This window comes from Acyrthosiphon pisum, chromosome A2 (genome assembly GCF_005508785.2).
Source record: "Acyrthosiphon pisum isolate AL4f chromosome A2, pea_aphid_22Mar2018_4r6ur, whole genome shotgun sequence".
Classification (NCBI taxonomy): Eukaryota; Metazoa; Arthropoda; class Insecta; order Hemiptera; family Aphididae; genus Acyrthosiphon; species Acyrthosiphon pisum.
The window spans coordinates 44996263-45016475 of NC_042495.1; the positions used below are offsets into that span (position 1 = coordinate 44996263).

General features: G+C 28.0%; 3 protein-coding genes across 7 annotated transcripts in view; 2 read left to right on the forward strand and 1 right to left on the reverse strand.

The window, feature by feature from the left end:
* LOC100302382 (ribonuclease H1-like) overlaps positions 1-20213 on the forward strand; it is an 88998-nt gene that overhangs the window by 39929 nt on the left and 28856 nt on the right.
* LOC100166045 (chondroitin sulfate synthase 2) lies at positions 4084-10195 on the reverse strand. 4 transcript variants are annotated; one of them, XM_029490110.1, is made up of 9 exons: positions 9898-10195; positions 6677-7326; positions 6460-6611; positions 5996-6394; positions 5747-5913; positions 5424-5604; positions 5068-5346; positions 4808-4985; positions 4084-4726 (listed from the first exon to the last, which is right to left on the reverse strand). In XM_029490110.1, the coding sequence occupies exons 2-9, from the start codon at positions 7317-7319 to the stop codon at positions 4383-4385; spliced, it is 2343 nt and encodes a 780-aa protein (XP_029345970.1). In that variant the 5' UTR covers positions 7320-7326; positions 9898-10195; the 3' UTR covers positions 4084-4382. The 4 variants fall into 4 exon arrangements, with proteins under 4 accessions (XP_029345970.1, XP_001946198.1, XP_029345969.1 ...); XM_001946163.5 differs by having other exon boundaries at positions 9624-10195; XM_029490109.1 differs by having other exon boundaries at positions 9568-10195.
* LOC100161947 (polycomb group protein Psc) lies at positions 10454-14481 on the forward strand. Of its 2 annotated transcripts, none has more exons than XM_001946272.5 (6): positions 10454-10753; positions 10817-10979; positions 11700-11852; positions 11925-12085; positions 12148-12339; positions 12403-14481. In XM_001946272.5, exons 2-6 carry the CDS (start codon positions 10871-10873, stop codon positions 13612-13614), a joined length of 1827 nt encoding a protein of 608 aa, XP_001946307.2. In that variant the 5' UTR covers positions 10454-10753; positions 10817-10870; the 3' UTR covers positions 13615-14481. The 2 variants fall into 2 exon arrangements, with proteins under 2 accessions (XP_001946307.2, XP_008184109.1); XM_008185887.3 differs by having other exon boundaries at positions 10821-10979.

Consider the following 20213-nt stretch of genomic DNA (forward strand, 5'->3'; position numbering starts at 1 on the left):
TTGTAAAAATAAACTGTGCTTATGTATTATTAATATTTTTCAATCGCTATAGTAACAATATATAATATACATATTATAATATATAATATACAATATAGTACGGCCTATGGCTAAAGAAAAGTGAGCCGCCATCATAACACACTTATCGGCCGTTTTTCATCAGAGTTATAGCCTATATATAGCAGGGATGGAAAACGTTTTTGATTAATGTTTTTAAAAACGTTATTTTTCCATATTGTTTTTGATTAACGTTTTTAAAAACTTTTTTTCTATTGTTTCCAAATAATGTTTTTGATAATATATATATTATTTTTTATATTATATTCTTATAACTTTTAAGTTATAATAGTAACGCTCAATATAGAAATGCATTTAAAAGTTGAAAATTAAAATTAATTATTAGGTATATATATACATAAAAACAATATTATCAAAAACGTTAATTGAAAACAATTTATATTATATATATTTTAAAAGTTGAAAATTAAAATTAATTATTAGGTATAAATATACATAAAAACAATATTATCAAAAACGTTAATCAAAACCAATTTATATTATATATATTGTATATAATATTTATTATATACACAGAATATATTATATTCTTATAACTTATAACTTTTAACTTTTAAGTTATAATAGTAACGCGCAATACAGAAATGCACTTAAAAGTTAAAAATTAAAATTAATTATTCTTAATATTTAAATTTTAAATTAAAATTATAATTTATATATAAATTAGAAAATTCAAAATTTCTGATTTAAAATTAAAATTTTTTTAAAGTTAAAGATTAAAAAGTAAAGAAGTGAATTTTTTTTCAAATTTTTTTTTTTCATGGTATAATTTAACAATGTATAATACTATAATTTATTTTAATTTCATTCTTAAATTTTTTTCGGTTTTTGGGATTTTTTGTTCTCGTTTTTCAGTTGTTTTTTGTTTTATTAACTGTTTTCGTTTTTGTTTTTTTTTCGTTATCGTTTTATTAATTGTTTTCGTTTTTGTTTTTTCCGTTTAATAACGTTTTCTATCCCTGCTATATAGGCTATACTGCTATAGGTAGGTACTCTAATTTATTGTTTCCCAGCGTAAAAATAATTATGTAGGTTTTATATCTAAGAAAAAAAATAATGTATTATCTCTAATGTGTTAACTCTAGCTAGTGACTGTAGATATTTAAAATTTATGTAAGCTTATCCTAATAATATTTTGTATAATATGCACTACCAATATATTATGATTCAAACTTGGTTCGATTCGTGATTTAATATTCGGTGCATTACTGTAATGGTGTTCAAAACTTAAACATTGCAAACGATAAATTATTTCAACTAAAATGTACCAATCTTTTGTCAATCATACCGAAGAAGCTGATAACACGATTAAAACTGTCCGTTTGCAATCCCCTTAAAATATAATTAATAACCTATGGAATTTCCTAGATAATTATCTTAGCTTTAAATTGTGTAAGAAGCCAATTCACTCTAATTTTTAAACTAACGAAGATAAAATGTGATCTGCTGAGCGTAAAATTGTCTATGTTATGCATTTGTAAGACAGAGACAACAAATGTCATTGTAACCCCTTAATTCATGTTTCTATATTTTTCCACTTGCTAATTTAATTTAATAACAAACCATGAAGTTATAAAATTATTTAACATTGATGCTATTTTTACTTTATTTTTTCCCTTTTGAGTTTTGGGGAACATGGTTACATTATTATGTTCACAGTTTATATTATATGTATACTGAGTGAGTTTATTAAAATAATACTTAACTTATACTTTTATGTGTATTATTTTTTTTTTATATAAAGACTCATTTAAATGTGTCTTTTATGGATTCAAATGTATCCCTAACTATGGGGTACATGTATGAATTAAAAGTTGCTTATGTTTAATATTTATTAATAAATTAGTATTTGATAATATAGGGTTTAAATAATTACAGTACGATATTAAAATAATATGAAAATCTAACAGGACCATTAAAGTTCAAATTAACTGAACAAAATTAAAAATTAAAATGTAGTTTTTATTCAAATCTGCCTCATTTTTCTCGAAGTAATATTATATTATAAATAATTTAACATTATGTACAGTCGAAAACAAAACGATTTTTCTTTCTCTTTAGAATCATAGCTTTTGGGGGTCCCTTGACCAACACAGCTTAATACATTTTTCCTAATTAACAGACAGCAAAGGAGGCTTTGTGAGAACAATACTACTCCTACCTATTTAATCTAATACATGCATAGTTTATACTTTATATGAGATTTATTAATCAACTATTCTTCCATTTAATTAATTTAATATGTACTTATTTTAATCATATTTTTAAGCTACTCAAGTATTATTCAAATGTACGGTGAATTTTTTTACTATTTAAATATAATTTTAAAAAGTATTCTTTACAAGATAAAATTACCAGGTACAAATACATAAATTATTAGTTGTGTCATGTATTTATATGTTATATTACTTAGTTAATCAAATCTAACCTTTAAGATTTTAAATAAAACAATGATTGACAATGTGGTGCGTACACAGATATTTTTAATGGTAGGGGTTACATAAAAACATGTTAAATGGTTTTTTAAATTTTATTAATTTTTTACATCTATACATAAAGTAAAAAAAATACCAGGTAGGGGGGATGTTAGAACACCCAACCATGCCCCCTCCACATGTGTACGCCAATGTGTGTGTGCGGTTTCATTGAAAAGTGGTCCAAACGTTTCTCTATGGATTTGAAATTCTACTCTAATGGTATTATATTTAACTTTAGTTTCCCGGAATATTGTGAAAAATATTAAAAGCACAGAAAAAATTACTTTAATAGATTGTTCAACCCAATTTGAGCTAAAATTATAATTATTAATTTATATTATAAAATATAAATCAGTAAGATTAGAAAGTTATAATTTTGAACCTCTTTAGATCCATCATGGAATTTTATTTTATAAAATTATCAATTCAAATTTTAAAGTCTGGAAACTACCTAGTACATAGTTTCAAAAAAGTACCTATACTCTATCCAGCAAGAGAACACGCCACAGTCCGATCAGAATTGGTCTGGTTTTGCGCATACCCGCCCAACGAGACCAATGGCACTCAGGCGACATTGGCACATCTCAACAACAATTATTTTTGGAAAACCCCTTGAGAGGGAAAACGAGACCTCGACAATCGTTCAGTCGTAAGTCTGCATGGCTTATCGGCGATCCTCAAGCGCTTCTAGGAAAAATTTGTACCCACATACAGTCAATAATATTATACGACAAATATTTTTAAAATACATAAGTTAGAAAAAAAAAAACGTGAAAATACGCGTAACTGCTGACTAAGCGTCGAAGCTGGCGATACGCGGCTCTGCAACATAGGTACTTAATCCTATGTAACTAATTAGTAATTGAAAATTTGAAAATAATAATTATATAGTAGTGGTTAAAATAATGTTGAGTAAAAAACGAAAAGAAAATCATAATTAAAATTAATTTTGATTGTGTAATACAAATAGTTTTAAAATTTTTCCAATCACCCTGTATTCTGTGGAATAACTGTATACAGCATAAAATAATTTGTATGAACATGTTTGTCTTCGGAATGTTATTTATAACACTTTATTTTATTATGTCAATTAGTTACAACAGAATTATAATAATACACCATAAATGGTATACCTACTATTCTTATTGACGATCAAAGGCGCGGCGTTGTGATTTCAGGGCAAAAATAAATATCCAAAATAAAAATAAACAAAATTAAAAACAAATTATATCTTTTGATTCTTGAGAAGGAACCTGATCGGCTACAAAACATTTCAAAACGTTATCCCATCGCTTGTTCTATGAAAATTAAATTGTCAATGAACGAACCCAAAACGTTCGAAATCATAATTAATAAGAACTTAGTTCACGTTCAAGTTCATTTCTTGAAAATTGAACTCGTTCACGTTAAGTTCACACAATATGAACGCGTTCTTATGAACTCGTTCTTTCCCATCACTGGCAACAAGTCTTCTGCTCTAGTTATAACTAATATGATTCAAAGCTTTAAATTTAAACAGTAACAACTCTTTAACACAAAATATAAATTATTTTAATAATTCACAGTTAAAATAGTATACAGTACAAAATATAAATTATTTATATTAATATTATAATCAATATCTAGTAATTACTTATTCTAAATAATTACTAATTAGTAAATAAAATAAATTAAAATAAAACTGAGTGTTTTCATTAATAAATAATATAAATATAATTTTTTGGCATATAATATTAATAGTTAAATTTAGTCTTAGAAATTTGGTTGTGCCAGTAAAATAAACCCTCATCACATAATATTTACTATTGTGTGTATATATTTACTCAATCACTTTAATTGATTCTGATACTCCAATACCAGTCTAGCCAATTGTCCTTTGGAACCAGCATTTCGATTTCTAGATCTTACACAGTTGCCATACAAAGCAGCGCTTGTATGATCTACAATGTTCCCTTCATATAATTCACAATGTCTCTGTTTATGACGCAAACGTAAACCAGATTCTACTGCTCTGAATATATGACATTCACTATACGCCACAAACATAGAATAAACGGATGGATTAGTCATATTGACTACTTTCAAAGAATGACTAGTTGATTCTGTGACCAAATGATGTATATCGCGGTCAACTCGAATTATAGGAATTAATGATTCTGCACGTTTCCTGGCTAAATATTGTAATCAATAAGTTAATTACTGATTTCATACTATAGAATGTTATAGAAACTCAAATACATTATTATACTCACCGACAACATAGTCTTTTGCGTAAAATGATAAATGATCATAGTCGAACGGATCAAAATGTCCATAATACTTGTTTACATCTAGAGTTGCTTGTCTTGGATATGTCATGAGATTAGGATCATATTCAGAAAATGGTAAAGCACTAAATATCTGCCATTCCATTATAGTGTTCATTCTTACCTAAAAATTATATTATACAATCATTTTAAAATTAAAATTATTTTCTTATAGGAACATGATTATTCCTCAATACAGTACTCACTCTATTTAAATAGTCTTGGCGAATTTCCATTTTCGGTCTAGCTAACATCATTAGAGCATCCGGAGGAAACTTTCTGATTGCTAAATCGATGATCGCAAAATCCAATAATGCATCTCTTAGAGCTAACAATTTTGTATTTGGTATTTTGACTGATAACCATGCAACTTTAGTGCCATCTTTTTTATGTGCGTTACTCAATGATGTTGCCTCATCTTTTAACTGTTTAAATACATCATCAACTGCACCTTTGCCTGGGGCATTTGCATCGTATAACAAAACCTAAACATTCAAAAGCATGATTAATAAACATTATGTAGTTTGTCTAAGTTAAGTTGTTTATTAAATATCACACTAACCAACATGAGCATTGTCTTTTCCTTTTTATCAATACAAACTTGTTTATATTGCCGTAGAAAGCGAAAAGCGTCCTCTCTTTCATTTGTACGCACAGGTAAAAGAATATGCACACGAGTATTTTCAGTTACATAAGGAACTGATAACATTTCAACTTTACCAAGCAACTTGCTGACTTCCACTCTAAAAAAATCAATTAACTATAATGGCTGTTAAAAATATATATTAATAAAGGTATGTCTCTTGACTTTATATACTAAAAAAGACAATTTATTGTTCAAAATAATGATAATTACATTTTTACTAGGTAATAAAAATGTCATACCTTTTTTGTATTAATCTATTTCCAACAATATCTTTGAATGTCAAATCTAAAATATAATCTAATCCTCTTGAAGGATCAAATCGTTTGTAACCATTAACCAAACGATCAAATTTCATATTGTTTGAATATTTTGATTCTAAATATTCAATGCTAGTATTTAACACGTTCTGCAAAAATAATAATTTTATGTTAAAAATGTTAGTTGATTTCATTTTTTTTTTAACTGCATAGTTGTCATTAATTCCTTACATGTATATCAGCATTTTCAGCTTCATTTAATGGTCTTATATTGCTTATTCTAGAGTCCAAATATAAATGTGTTTCAGTAAAATGTTCCCATTTCAATACATCAAAACGAGTAGATGGAGTACTTCCAGACTGACTTCCAACTGGCCAAGATACCTTTCTAAAACTCGGTGGCTCTAAACTTGACTCAGCCACAATAGAACGTCTCAATGCATCAATTTCCATGTTCGATTTTTCTAAATTCATTTTACAAAATGCTAAATGAGTCTTATACATTGTTTCAGCATTTGGCATTGGATAAACAGTCAAAGCACGATTAAAACTGTCTTGTTGTTGTGGTTGGTTGAGTAAATTAATAAGATCTTTAGCTTCCCACAGACGATAGCTACTTATAGTTTGCCCCTAAATAAACAAATTAAACTTTTAAACTGCGTAATTTTTAAATAAATAATTTTAATATTAGTCACTTGAATAGATGTCTGACACGGAAGATTAACTGAATGTAATACACATCGACCAAAATTATCATCATCTGAAGTAGAGAAAGCATTACGTACACACCAATCAACATTTGGAATCATTTTACGAATAACGGAGTTGCTTAAAAGTATTCCGGCATCTGAAATGTTTTTAATTAATATACAATTATAATTTGTTGAATACATTTTGTTACTAATTTCTTACCTAATGAACAATAGTTGGTACCAATTACAGTTCCGCTAGCATACACATCTTCACTGACACTAACTCTTTTAACTAAGTTCATGAGCTTGTTCGCATTCAAGTATGTACTATCCTTTATCAACATGAAAAACTCATATTCGTCCAAGTAGTTGTCAGCAATATATTTTACCATATGAAATGGTTTCAATACACTTCTACTGTCAGTGAAACCAACTATACCGGGTATTTTCATTAGCGTTACATTTAGCTTATGTCCACCTGCCGCATCAACGAAAAAAATTGTCTTGTCCACCCAATGAGTAACAGTCTTGTTGACAGCAACTGCCAGACCATCTACAGATGCTTGATTGGCCAAAATTCCAACAAACAATTTCTCTCGAATTCCTAACTCTGTTGAGTAATATCTTGGACGTAACAAAGTTTGTGGAATTTTTTGTGCTCGCTGTGGTTTTCCGGCCAAATTTATATGAGGTTCGTATTCATCATTGAAAATAATTGAATTTGAATCACTGTCGATAGTTGATATTGAAAATAGACAACCAGTTTCTAATAGTGGGCCAACAATAAGACTAAAAAGTAGCCCAATTGTGACACCAATTATTAAATAAAAGTTTTGACGCAAACGTGCTGATGAACACAGCATATTGGTTCTAAAAATATAATTATTAATGCATTTAAATAATAAATAAATGACAAAGTTAAATATAAGTTAACAGACAGTGGATAAAGAATATACCTAAAGATTTAAAACGAGATAAAACATTGAAAAATATAAATTTAATTGTTGGCTTTTGGGCTTATCTCTTCAGATACACCATTTTATCTAGGCCACATTTATTTTTATTTTACTATGATAATATTGATAAAAATTAAAATGTTAGTCCCTCTTTTTATAAAACAAAAGATATCAAAATCTAAATTGTCAACGAATTTAGGAATGTTATTATTTAAAAAAAAAAAGAATATCAATAAGTAATAACACAGTTGGTACTTGGTTAGATCTTAGATATTGTGTATATAGTGCAGTTGAATGAAGGACTACAAACTAGCTATGCGTGCACAAATATCTTATTTTTTGAGTTTAATATAGAAAAATATTGGCACGAACAATTATTATTAATGACAGAACATCCGAACTACCAATCTCGCGATCTAAGGTTAAGTTGCACCTGTAGATCATCGTTATTCGTTACATATTTTACCAACAACACACTGTTGCATTACAAAATCAACAGTCTTGTAAAGTATTCGAATAAATGTATTCAAATAAAAGTAATTGAATACTTTTTTTGTATTTGAATACTATTTTAAATACTTTTTTTTAAGAAGTATTGGAATACGTATTCTGAATACTTTTATTTGTATTTTTTATTCATTAAAAAAATATTTTTTTCCGATCCAGAAAAATAGTTTTAAATTTGTGACAAGACATATTATAAATCATGAACATTAATTTTATTCTTTAAACAAAATATCATATTGGCCCATGGTATCGTCCAAATCATATGTGGTCAAAATGTATAAAAAACTTATGATTACGTTATATGTTTAATTATTAAATGTTAATTACCAATCATTCAAAAACTGACAAAAACTAGTTGTGAAAAAAAAGTATTCTGATAGTATTCGAATACTTTTTAAAGTATTCAAATATGTATTCTGAATATATTTTTTAAGAACTATTCGAATACGTATTCTGAATACCTTAATTCTCATTTATTCGAATATGTATTCCGTATACAAAATAAAAGTATTCTTTACAAGACTGAAAATCAAAATGCAAATAATAAATTACGACTTAAAAATCACATATAAATAGCGAAATAGTGAACTTCATTAGGCTATAACTTCAAAAATAAGTCCGTGCGCCAAATTCTGACTTCACCATCGTTTCCAGCGTAGGTACTTAACTACATAAGTTTCAAATAAAAAATTGCAAAAAAAAGGATGCCTGGTAAAGTAGAAAAGTTCCCGACAATTCGGTTCAATAATCTTAATATCATAGACATAGGTATTTATTTGTCTACTAATATGGAAAAAAATCTTAATTGAGCTTTTGAGACAGGAGTACAATAACAATTTGTAATTAATTTTAATACAAATTACACCATGATTTTATTTATTATGTTTAGTTCGGTCAGTTTCGTCCTAACTCCTAGGAGGCTACCACATTGGGCGTGGGGCGACCCTGCATCGGGTACCCATTACTATAGTAAGAGAGAGAGAATAGTTTAACAAAAATAATATTATTTTTAGAAAAAAGTAACACACACTTTAGGAGGTAATCGAAAAAAATTCCCCAAAAAATGAAACGTAAAAAAGCCCAAAAAAATAAATACACTACGAACAAAAAGGTCACGGAAATAAAAGTCTATACGAGTGCAATACAATAAATTGTATTATTTTATATTTATTAAATATTTCGTTGATTATACTGTTAATTAACTCGAAAAATAATTATAATATTATGTTATACTTCGTTTGATTAAAAAGATGAATGAGTTATAGCTGTCATAATACATTTGTTACTCGTGAGTATATTTTTTAAACTTATATTAATTATTACATTTATAAATTATATACCAAAAAAACGTCAACAATTAAAAGTAATATTAACGTGATATTTAAATTTTTTTCAGAGGATATTTTTGCCATGATAAATTTTTTTTCCCCGATTTACCATCATATTACACCAGTATATTATATAATATATTATATATATCTCTTTCTAGTTTCTAACAACATTAGGTTTTTTATATACTTATCTATGATTAGGTCTTGGGAACCTATAATACTAAGTTGGTGTAAGACGCGCAGTTCATATATTTATATTTCTATGGTTATACTATAACAATAACTTTATAAGTACAGCCATAAAGTACAGTACATACCATCTTATTCATGGCTAAAATGCTAAATACACCGGTACGTTCTGTGTATGTTTTACCATTTATGTCACGTTGTCTAGTTTTTAGTGTTGTTACTTATCCATTGCAAAACACTGATAGCTGATAAACAGGTTCACGTCATAATTCAATATATAAATAAATAATTAAAAATGTCTGTGACGACTGTACGATGTTACATCCCAGTTGAGAACATACTATTAAAATATTTAGTCATAACTCGTAAATCATAATCATTAGTATAGCCGACATCATCAATTAACAATTAACTACTTTATCGTAAACGGGCATAATGCATACAAAGTATAAACATACAGTTTCTCGCAGTTTCACAATTTCGCATCAAAATCTGACCACAGTTTCCGTTCTCACTTCTCAGGTTCTTACTTCTCAGTTCTCAGCATGATTTAAGATAGTACTATCTTAAATCGTGGTTCTCAGACCTCAGTTCTCTGATTATTTCATCCGAAAAACTAACCTCAAACGTTCCAGTAATCGTCAATCGAGTCTGAATCATGAAAGAAAAAACGTCGTGGCACGGTGTAAGCCAAATAGATCTACATTCTACATGTAATCAAAATATCAAATAGCTCCGATGAAAAGACAAACATAATAATTAAAAAGTCATGAACCGTAGTACACTAGTACCCTACATTCCTACGAACCGATAATCCAGGAAAAGTGATCACTAATCACCGTCGCATCAATGCATCATTATTTAGAAATATCTATATTATTATACCATAGAACAATAATTATACCACAGAACAATATACCGATTATACCGATTACCGATATGTTCCGCTTGGGAGAAAAGAAAAAATTTCTCATGGAACGAACGCGCCAGGTCGTTGCTGTTAACGCCTTGTCAACGGACAACTTGTTTTGTTGTTTTCGTTTCGCAGACCGCAGTGTTTATCCGCGTCTGCGTTGCGGACGGAGCTTTCGCAGTTCGCTTCCGTTTTTCTGTTTTCGTTTCAACGTACCGTTCGAATCCGCCGCAGTTTCGGTTCGCGGACCTGATCGATTTGAAAACAAATTGCCTAAAAACCCGGGAGTCTCGTTGACCGAGAAAACCCGCGACTTATCAGGGTCCCGCCGTTGACCCACAAAATAGAAATAGAGTTTGAACTTGGAAATAATCTGATCACGATGACGTCGTCGATCCTGGGTAAGTTTTGTAGCGGTACAAACGCAATAACCACGTCTAACCCGTGTTTCCGTTGTTGTCCAGATAGACGCGAACGCGTCGCACTGACGGCACTATGATGATCACGGCGACGACAACATGCAGTCCTGTAAGCCGAAGGTCACCGACCTAAATCCACATCTACTATGCGTACTGTGCGGTGGATACTTCGTGGACGCCACAACGGTGATCGAATGTCTGCACTCCTGTAAGTAATTTAAAGTCCAGATATGCCAAATAGTTGAAATTATATTGTGTCAGCGATACACATTTGTTTTGTTATTATGTACCTACCTAATTAGTTATTACCAACATTTACCCCATTTGTATTCATTCCCTGTTGAAAGGTACATTAGGATTGTATTGAGTGACCTTTCAATTACAAATTAGAATTCCAATACCTATGTTTATGGCGCCCACAAACATGTTCAGGGCAGGGGCAAACTGGCTTGGATGGCCGGTGAGCAATTCCTTTCTGGGCTTGTCAAAAACTTAAATAACTTATAAATGTTTATTAAATTGGGCCGAATTTTCTGTTTCCCGTTAGCCAATTTTTATATCCAGTCCGCCCCTGGTTGTGTGCTCCTTATCTTAACAAATAAATAGAAATTAAATTATATGATGACATTGTTACATTATTTATTACTTGACATTTTATGAATATACAGTGGAACCTTGGTATCTCAAACTCCAGTATCTCGTTTTCAGTGTCAAATTCGGTTCTACTGTACTATAAAGTATAAACCTTTTACTTATACCTGTTGAATTTTCATTATAATATACCTAGGTATGGTTGTTTCTTGTTATTTTCTCTATAAGAAGTATTTTAAAATTTTTTTTTTCTTATTATATGCATTTTTTTTATTCAAATCTGTTATCAGCATTATTTAATTTTGCATATGTTAAATTTATGATATATTTTTTTTAGTTTGTCGAAGTTGTATTGTCAAGTATCTCGAACGCAACAAATATTGTCCAATATGCGATGTATTAGTCCACAAATCAAAACCTTTATCCAATATCCGGCCAGACCACACCCTGCAAAATATTGTTTACAAACTTGTCCCACATTTATTTCAAAGTGAGTAACAACATTTTACCAACTAAAATATTTATATTAAACTAATTTAAAATTGTATTATTATTTTAATAGAGGAAATGGTAATGAGAAGAGACTTTTACAATCGAAACAAAGTGTATTTACCCAGGGACCCAATAAGCCGTGGTGTTGTACCTGATGACTATCATATATTTGCTGCCAGTGATGCAATCAGTATATGTCTTTATTATGAATGCGAAAAAATTGACAAAAATGTAAAAATATATTCAAATTTGTCTCAAAGAATTATTCAAATAAATTTTTTTTTCTTTCACAGAATATACAAGAAAAACATAAACGATATCTATGGTGTCCAGCATCATTGACAGTAATAAATTTGAAAAAATTAGTTTACATTAAATATGAATTAATACCAACTGATCATCATGTAGAGTTTTTCTACCAAAATTATTTACTAGATGATCACTTAACCTTAATGGACGTTGTTTACATGTTTGATTGGAAAAGGGTAAATATTTAAATTAGTTAATAATAGGTATATATTTTTATTATATAATATTTTTAATTTTAGAAAGATCCACTTACATTGACTTATCGAATTCTCAAAATTGTTATTGAACCTCTTTTAAATGATGACGCAGCAAAAGAAGAAAGTATTGTTGAGTCTAAAAAAGATGATGAAAAGTCTGAAGAAAAACAAAATGATTTGCTTCAAAATGTAGTCAACACAGAAATACGCATTGAAGAACTCCCAAAAATAGATGAAAACCTACTGCAAGTCGCTGAAAAAATTCCAGATTCCAAAGAAGTACAATTGGAAATAAGTGAAAATGGTATCATGAAAGTTACAAATATTCACCAGAGTAGAGAAACTATACAAGCTAATGTCACTATAGAACCAACTGATATAGCTAAAAATGAAAATCCATCTAAACCTGGGGATATAAACGAAGACAAAGACGATGATAAGAAAAAAACTTTAAAGGTATATCCTGGGTCAAAGATAAAAAAAACTAAACCAAAGTTAGACACTATTGTTGAAAAAATTAAAAAACAAGGAACTAAATATAAAACATTAACATCTCCTACAAAACACTGGAATCCAAGTATATCAAAAACTTCGGTTTTAGCCAAAAAGAAAGAAATAAATGGAGTTGATAAAAAGTGTCAAAAATTTTTCAAATCAAGAGATGATAAAAAAGATGAAGATAAAGCTGAAGACAGTTTAAAGAGATTAGCTGAAGTGCCTTTAATGAAAATTAATCCTCAAACATTATGTCCAATTTTGCCTTCTTCTCCAGCTAAGAAACCCAAAAAACCTGTTCCTAAAAAAAATACATTAGCTCATTCCTTGGCTCTACTACCTGTTCGACCTACCAATCATAATCCATTTACAAACCCATTGAATCCATTCATGTATGGAACATTTCCAAATAATTCAAATGGAGATCCAGGAGATACAAATGATTTTCTTAAAGCCATGTCTGAGCTATGTCCACCATCATCAGCTTATCACAATTCTTTACCACCGTCAGTCAGTGTACTTTTCAACCCCCTATACACTCATCACAGACAATGTCAAGCTAAGAAGACTTCTGTAGCTGTAGCTCAATCACCCGACATACTAAAATTACCTGCCAATAAAAATGGAGAGAAATCTGAACAGATAGAAGATAAAAGCAATGACAAAGGTAACGATAAAGACGAGTGTACTAATAATAATAAAGGTGAAGAGAAAATGGAAGTTGAGAAAGAAAAAGAAAAAGAAAAGGGAAAAACTTAAAAAAGTGACTTTTTGACAACTCAAACTAAAAAATTTAAACCTTTTACTACTAAAATCTTCAGATCATGGTAAGTCTAGTAGAGGATTGCAAATACTTAATGACTTTTTTGAAAATGTTATATCAACATAATTCCTAATGAAAGGTTAATGTATTTGATTTAATCTTTTCTACACCCTGTATACACTTAACATGGTGTTTCTAAAGATATTTTTTTTACTTTGAGTTTTGAGATAACAAGATTTCAATGTGATATAATTGTTTTTCTAACATTTTCTTGTACGATTAATGGTATCATATTATATCAACGACAACATTATCTGAAACGCCATATACAAATTTAATTGTGATTATTTCACTTAATGACATAGTTGACCATTTTGTTGGAAATGTGATTGACTAATTTTTGATACTCGTGTCAGAAAAAGCATCTTTTGAAACATTTATTAACTGATTTTATACCATGTGTTTTCAGTTATTTAGAGTAATTATAACGTTTTGATAGTTTTATTTTAGATTAGTCATTTACCCTCCACATTATTTACTTAAATAAGGTTCCAACATATGGCAATTATAGTTATCCACAATCTGATGCTACTTCTATAACATAAATACATCTAATAATTTGTTGATTAAAAATATTATTTAAATTGTTTGTCTCCCAATAAAAATAAAAGATCACTTAATAAGTGGAAGCATAAGGTATAAAAAAATATATTTAGTTTTTCACTTTTCTAAAAATGGTCAGCCTACTTAAAAGGACGTAACACGGGCATTTGTTATCTCCGTCTTACAAGTGTATAACATAACAAACTCTATAATATACAATACGCTATATTACATACAAAAAACTTGCTTAAAAAATGAACTATAGTAAAAAATATACATATTAACACAGATAATGTTCTTCTTACCAACAAAATTCATAATAAGTCGATTCACTCAAATTGTTATACTAACAAAGCTAAACTTGATCTGCTGAGCATAAATTTGCTATGTTACGTACTTGCCCCCCGTGTTACGTCCTCTTGAAAAAGAAGCCTATGAATTAGATGTCATTTGATGGCCTCAATATTTATATATAGCCAAATATTAATGTTTCGCGTGTTTCGAAATCTTATTCATTATTACTCTCAAATTCTAGTCCTAGATTAAGGTGTATATTTTGTTAAAAAAAAAAATAACAATTTTTGTTTATGAAGTGCCTTCAGTATTTAATTATTTAAAACTATGCTCACGTAACTAAGTGATATAAATATGTTAGAATCTTGCAGCTCAATATTTTAAAATATATGTGAAAATATACAGGGTAAAAGATGCACTGTGCTTACTATGTCTATGCGACTAATTCAAGATAATTTTTTGTTCCTCTTAGTTACATCTTGATTATATTATTAAATTTATAGAAATAATATATACTCTATTCACGATAAGATTGAACTGCTCTTGCTCATGCAGAGTTCCTAGATGACATATAGGCATTTTGTCATTGTTAGATCTGTCGTACATAGCTATTGTGTGACTGGTCTACCCCAATATTTTCTACTGGACACTGTTTACATGTATGATAATTAATGTATGGTCATTTTTTGTATGCTCTGGAGTACCTAATGTTGTAAATTGTTTCACAATTCGGGATAATACATAAGAGTGTATGCCAATGGTTACCTTGGTAGAATGTTGTCACTCATGAAGTTTTTTTTTACTATTATCGGCTTCATTTGTACAAATTTTAATATCATACAAATTACAAAACGGTAAATAAAAAGTAATTTTCAACATATTTTGATGATAATAATTTCACAATCATTCGCTTTTTTTCTATATCTACAAAATTTTATAATTTCACTAGCTCCTTATGTTGTTAAACACGTTAAAAATTTAATTTATTGAACATTTAGTACCAAAAACTATTAAATCTTACATTTCTAAAATGTATACAAATTATATTTTAAAATAGTTTAACTCTTGTCGCCAATAGTTAGTACAGTGCACATATTATTGAGTATATAACATTTAGTATTTTATTTATAATATATATAATTTACTTTAAATTTGTATTTTTATAATGTATAAAATTTATTTTAAATTTGTATTTTTATAAAATATTTTACTATTTGTTGATCGCATTAAAAAGAAAAACCATTATATATATACTACATTATAGTATTCTTAATTATTGACGGACCACTTTTTATGATATTGTTGTTAATTCTGTATTTTTTTTCTTAAGATTGACTTTGAAAAATATTAAGGTGGTGTTTAAATATATAAGATAAATAAACCTCAATGTTGTGTATAATTTACAATTTAAATTTAATGTTATTGAATATTTTTTTATTAATTATTTAGAAATACCAAATAATATATTTTTAATACTCTGTTTAAAATAACTTGAATGTATAAAATTTCTCAAACAAATAGTATATCCTTATGTTAAAAATATTAAAACATTTAAAGGCGGTTTCATTTTTGTAAACATTATTGACATAATATCTACCTGAATTTTAATGATGATTTAATTTACAAAATCAGACCCAAAGCATAAACAATTCTTATAAGTTTTAAGTAACAAGTCATCTCAAGTAAATTTTATTGTAAACATTTATATTTTATGAATTTTATTTAATTTTTTTTTTTTTTGTACAATTATTGAATTGTTATACTATGTAATTATTTTAAAATAATTTATACGCCACAATTATAGTTTTAATTGTTAAGGATTGAAAAGGTGTAATGAGTTTTATAAATAAAATATTTTTCTGGTTTTTTTTTTTAAATATTCAATAAAATCAGTGTTTTGTATATTGTATTTGATTTATTTTTGTTCATTTTTTACTTATTTATTTTATCCAACAAAAAACAATTTTTGTAACAAAGAATAATTGAAATATGAAGGTTAATACTTAGTAACTTTAGGTTACATGCCTAAATATCAAAACAACCAGTTTTCTTATTTTTACTTATATTTAATTTAAAAACCCATGCATATAACATTACTAGATGTAGAGTACAAAACAATAATATTTGTTACATACCGTCTTTTGAAAAAAATATGGATTTGATGTTAGTAATGGTTGTGTCGGGGCAGATTTTTCTTTTATTAATTGGTTTGTAGGATTGCTATTTATATAAGTTATATTAGTCTATCCAATTATTAAAAAAAAATGTATTTTACTCCTATAACTTGCGTCCATTGAATATTATAACTTATAATATAATTAATAATTATGTTAGATTTGAGAGGTACCTAAGTGGTTTTAAAGTAGGTATTAAATCCAACTAATTTCATGGAGTTTAATTTAATCAAAATTTAGTAATTAATTAGCTGGGTTTCCTTTAAAATTTTATTTTTTTTTGGAGCTTTAAGAACATTTAATTGTCTTGGTTTAAAATGTGTTAAGTAACAAAATTATTATTTAATATCTACTCTTTACTAGATTTTGTAGTAAAAATTTATAAAATGTTCAAATTTTATAGCTAAGGATTGAAAATTTAAAACAAGGTTCCACGTAAGTAGGTTATTCTATAACCAAAAAATATAAAAACCACGTTTTTTTTTATAGTTATTTTATGTTCAATTTTGGACAAATGGACAATATTACATAAATAACTAAGAATAACGATTTTAGTTATTTTTTTAATTTTAAAAAGTTAATTTATTTATTAATTCAACTTACCGGATACTGTATTAATTATAAGTATTAACAATATAAATATAATATAAAATATTCACACTAACAAACCGCTCCGCTCAGAATCGTTAATTAATAAAAAAAGGTGGGTAAGTGGGTGTCGCTCTGGTGTACAGTAGGTTACAAGTGGGTCACTATAATGGATGGTGTTAAATTTGAATTCAATGATATAATATCATTGTATTAGAAAAACGATTCTGAGCGAAAACGGTCAGTCAGCCTATGATATTATTAAGTATATTTGATGATATTATTGTGAATAAAGTAATATTTATATATAACCTATTAACGTGGGACGTTGTTTTACATTTTTAATCCTAAGCTATAAAAGTTGAACATTTTATACATTTTTAACTAAAAATAATTATTAAATTTTAAATTTGATATATTTTGTCAAAATTCGAACTTTAAATGCTTATAAAAAAAAGTCGTGCCTATGTATTTTCAATATTTTTCAAATGCTATCGTAACAATATTCAGGCGCCTTGCATTAAATTTTCACGCTTTTTTACCCAACAAATACATTTTTATTGATATTTATAGAAAAAAAAACGAAAAAAATCGAAAACTGACAATATCCGTAAATAGTTCAAAAGAGTCAAAATATTTTCAAAATTGTATGGTGTATAGAAAATGAAAATATTAACATTCAGTGAAATTGTCAAGTATCTACAGTCATTTGTATTTTAATTACAACAAAATAAAGAAATAGTTAAATGAGAAATCGAGTGAATATCGAATGTTGTAAAAATATGAATTTCAAACACTCATAAAAATTTAATTTGACTTGCTTGTAGACATTTTTTTTTTTAAATGGTAGACACACATGAGAAATCTTATATTACATTTTGAAATCTTAGATTTAAAAAGAAAAATTTTTACGAATTCTTAACTCAAAATAATTTGCTAATTTTCGTGATTTTTACATATTTTGTCAATTTTTGAACTTTAAATGCTAATAAAAAAAAATTGTGACTGGATTTTTAATTTTTTTCATCTGCCTTTGAAATAATATACTAGGAGCTTTCTTGTGCTGGAGAAACATACGTCACGCCGTGGGCGTACACATACTTATTTTACAAACGTTATCTCTCTGTTGCCTTGTCCTGGTACCTTCTGTACATTCTTACGCGCACGGTGTCCCGTCGACTGTGTAACACGATACAAATGTCTGTGCACACCTATAGTCATTAACTCGAGACGAAGATGGTTTTACATAACAAATTGAGGGATATTTTCGATTTTATTTGTCTGATCGAGCGCAGTCTGTCTAGTAAAATTTAAATACCTACGGTGGAATTTTAAACTTTTTTTTTATACAAATGGTTATAGTAATTAATGTGTATATAGTGGTAATTTTGCTGTATATTTACCTGTTTCAAATTTTAGGGTTTTACGAAATTATACTACGGTACTATCGTTATAAAAAATAATAGATGTACAAATAGAGTAAGAAAAATAAATACTTCGTATTTGATATTTTTTTCCCGGACGATGAAAAACCACTGTACTGCCGTAGGTTAGATTAAATAAAAACGACAAACTTGGTATAACTTTGATACTTTAGAGTTAAATTGTGCATTTCCGCATGCACCTCGTGGGGTCCACTATCTATTGCAGATAGCTTGCCAACCCGATGTTATACTGCTCAGTGCTCACATAATCACAAGCGAGTCTCACGAGTCACGACAGCGCCGGGCGGGATGGCTATACATTAAAATAGAATATGATTTACACTTAAAAAGACACAGCTTCCTTCCACAGCAAGACGTTACACCTAAATAGAGTTGAACAATCACAATTTTTTTCCGGGAAATGCCGGGTAATATTAACTATAGGTATATAACTTATATAAGTAGGTATATAACATAGGTATGGTAGAGTTAAATTATACTAATAATAATATATTATAAACAAAGTTTCCATATTATGTAGAATAAGGAATAGGTAAGTATGTATATAATGAATTAAAAAAAGTAAAGGAGAGAAGTAAAATTGATTTTAATTAAATATAATATTATGAAATGTGAATGGTTGAATCATTTAAGATGACACCATAAGAACATTATCTGTGTTTTATTGGAAGTTTTTTTACGATAATTCAGTTTTAAGTGAGTTATAGCGCGTGTACAATAAATGTCAATTAAAAATGCTCATAACTCACTTAAAAACTGAATTATCGTAAATATACTTCCAACAAAACACAGATAATGTTCTTACCATCAAGTTTCATAATATATCGATTTGATCTAATTTTCAAAATAATAAAGCTAAACAACGGCATGCAACTTGAATTTCTGAGCGTAAATTTGGTATGTTACGCATTTGTAAGACGGAGACAACATAGCAAAAATTGTTTTGCGTGGAACAACTTTTATCTTTCTGTGTATGTAGTAGTGGCTCCAAAATTTCTGAACATATATGGTGGAAAATTATCTACCTATGTACAGCGTGCCCATATTTTAGACAACATAAATATTAAATACAATAAAAGTTATTTGCTTCTAAACATTTTGTTTTTTTTTTGTTTTTTCTTCATTTGCTTATAAAAAATGATTGGATAATGCTATTAAAAAAAAGTACGCTGTTGCACAGTTAAATTTCTTCTTTACGCGTTGTGAAAATTTGGTAGTTCTACAACAATTAATATGGTGCGAGAAAAGCTGTCCCGTGCAAAACAGTTTTTACTATGTTATACATTTACATTTGTAAGACGGAGACAACATATGCGGCCATGCGGGTGTGACATCCTTTTAATGATATACACGATGTCATAAAGACTTAAAGTTATTATAAATAATAAAAATATACCCCATGCTTAGTAATATTAAAATACTAAAATACTTAAAGCACTAAAATATGTTTATATGAATATGATAACTATTTAAATACGAGTTCATAATCGT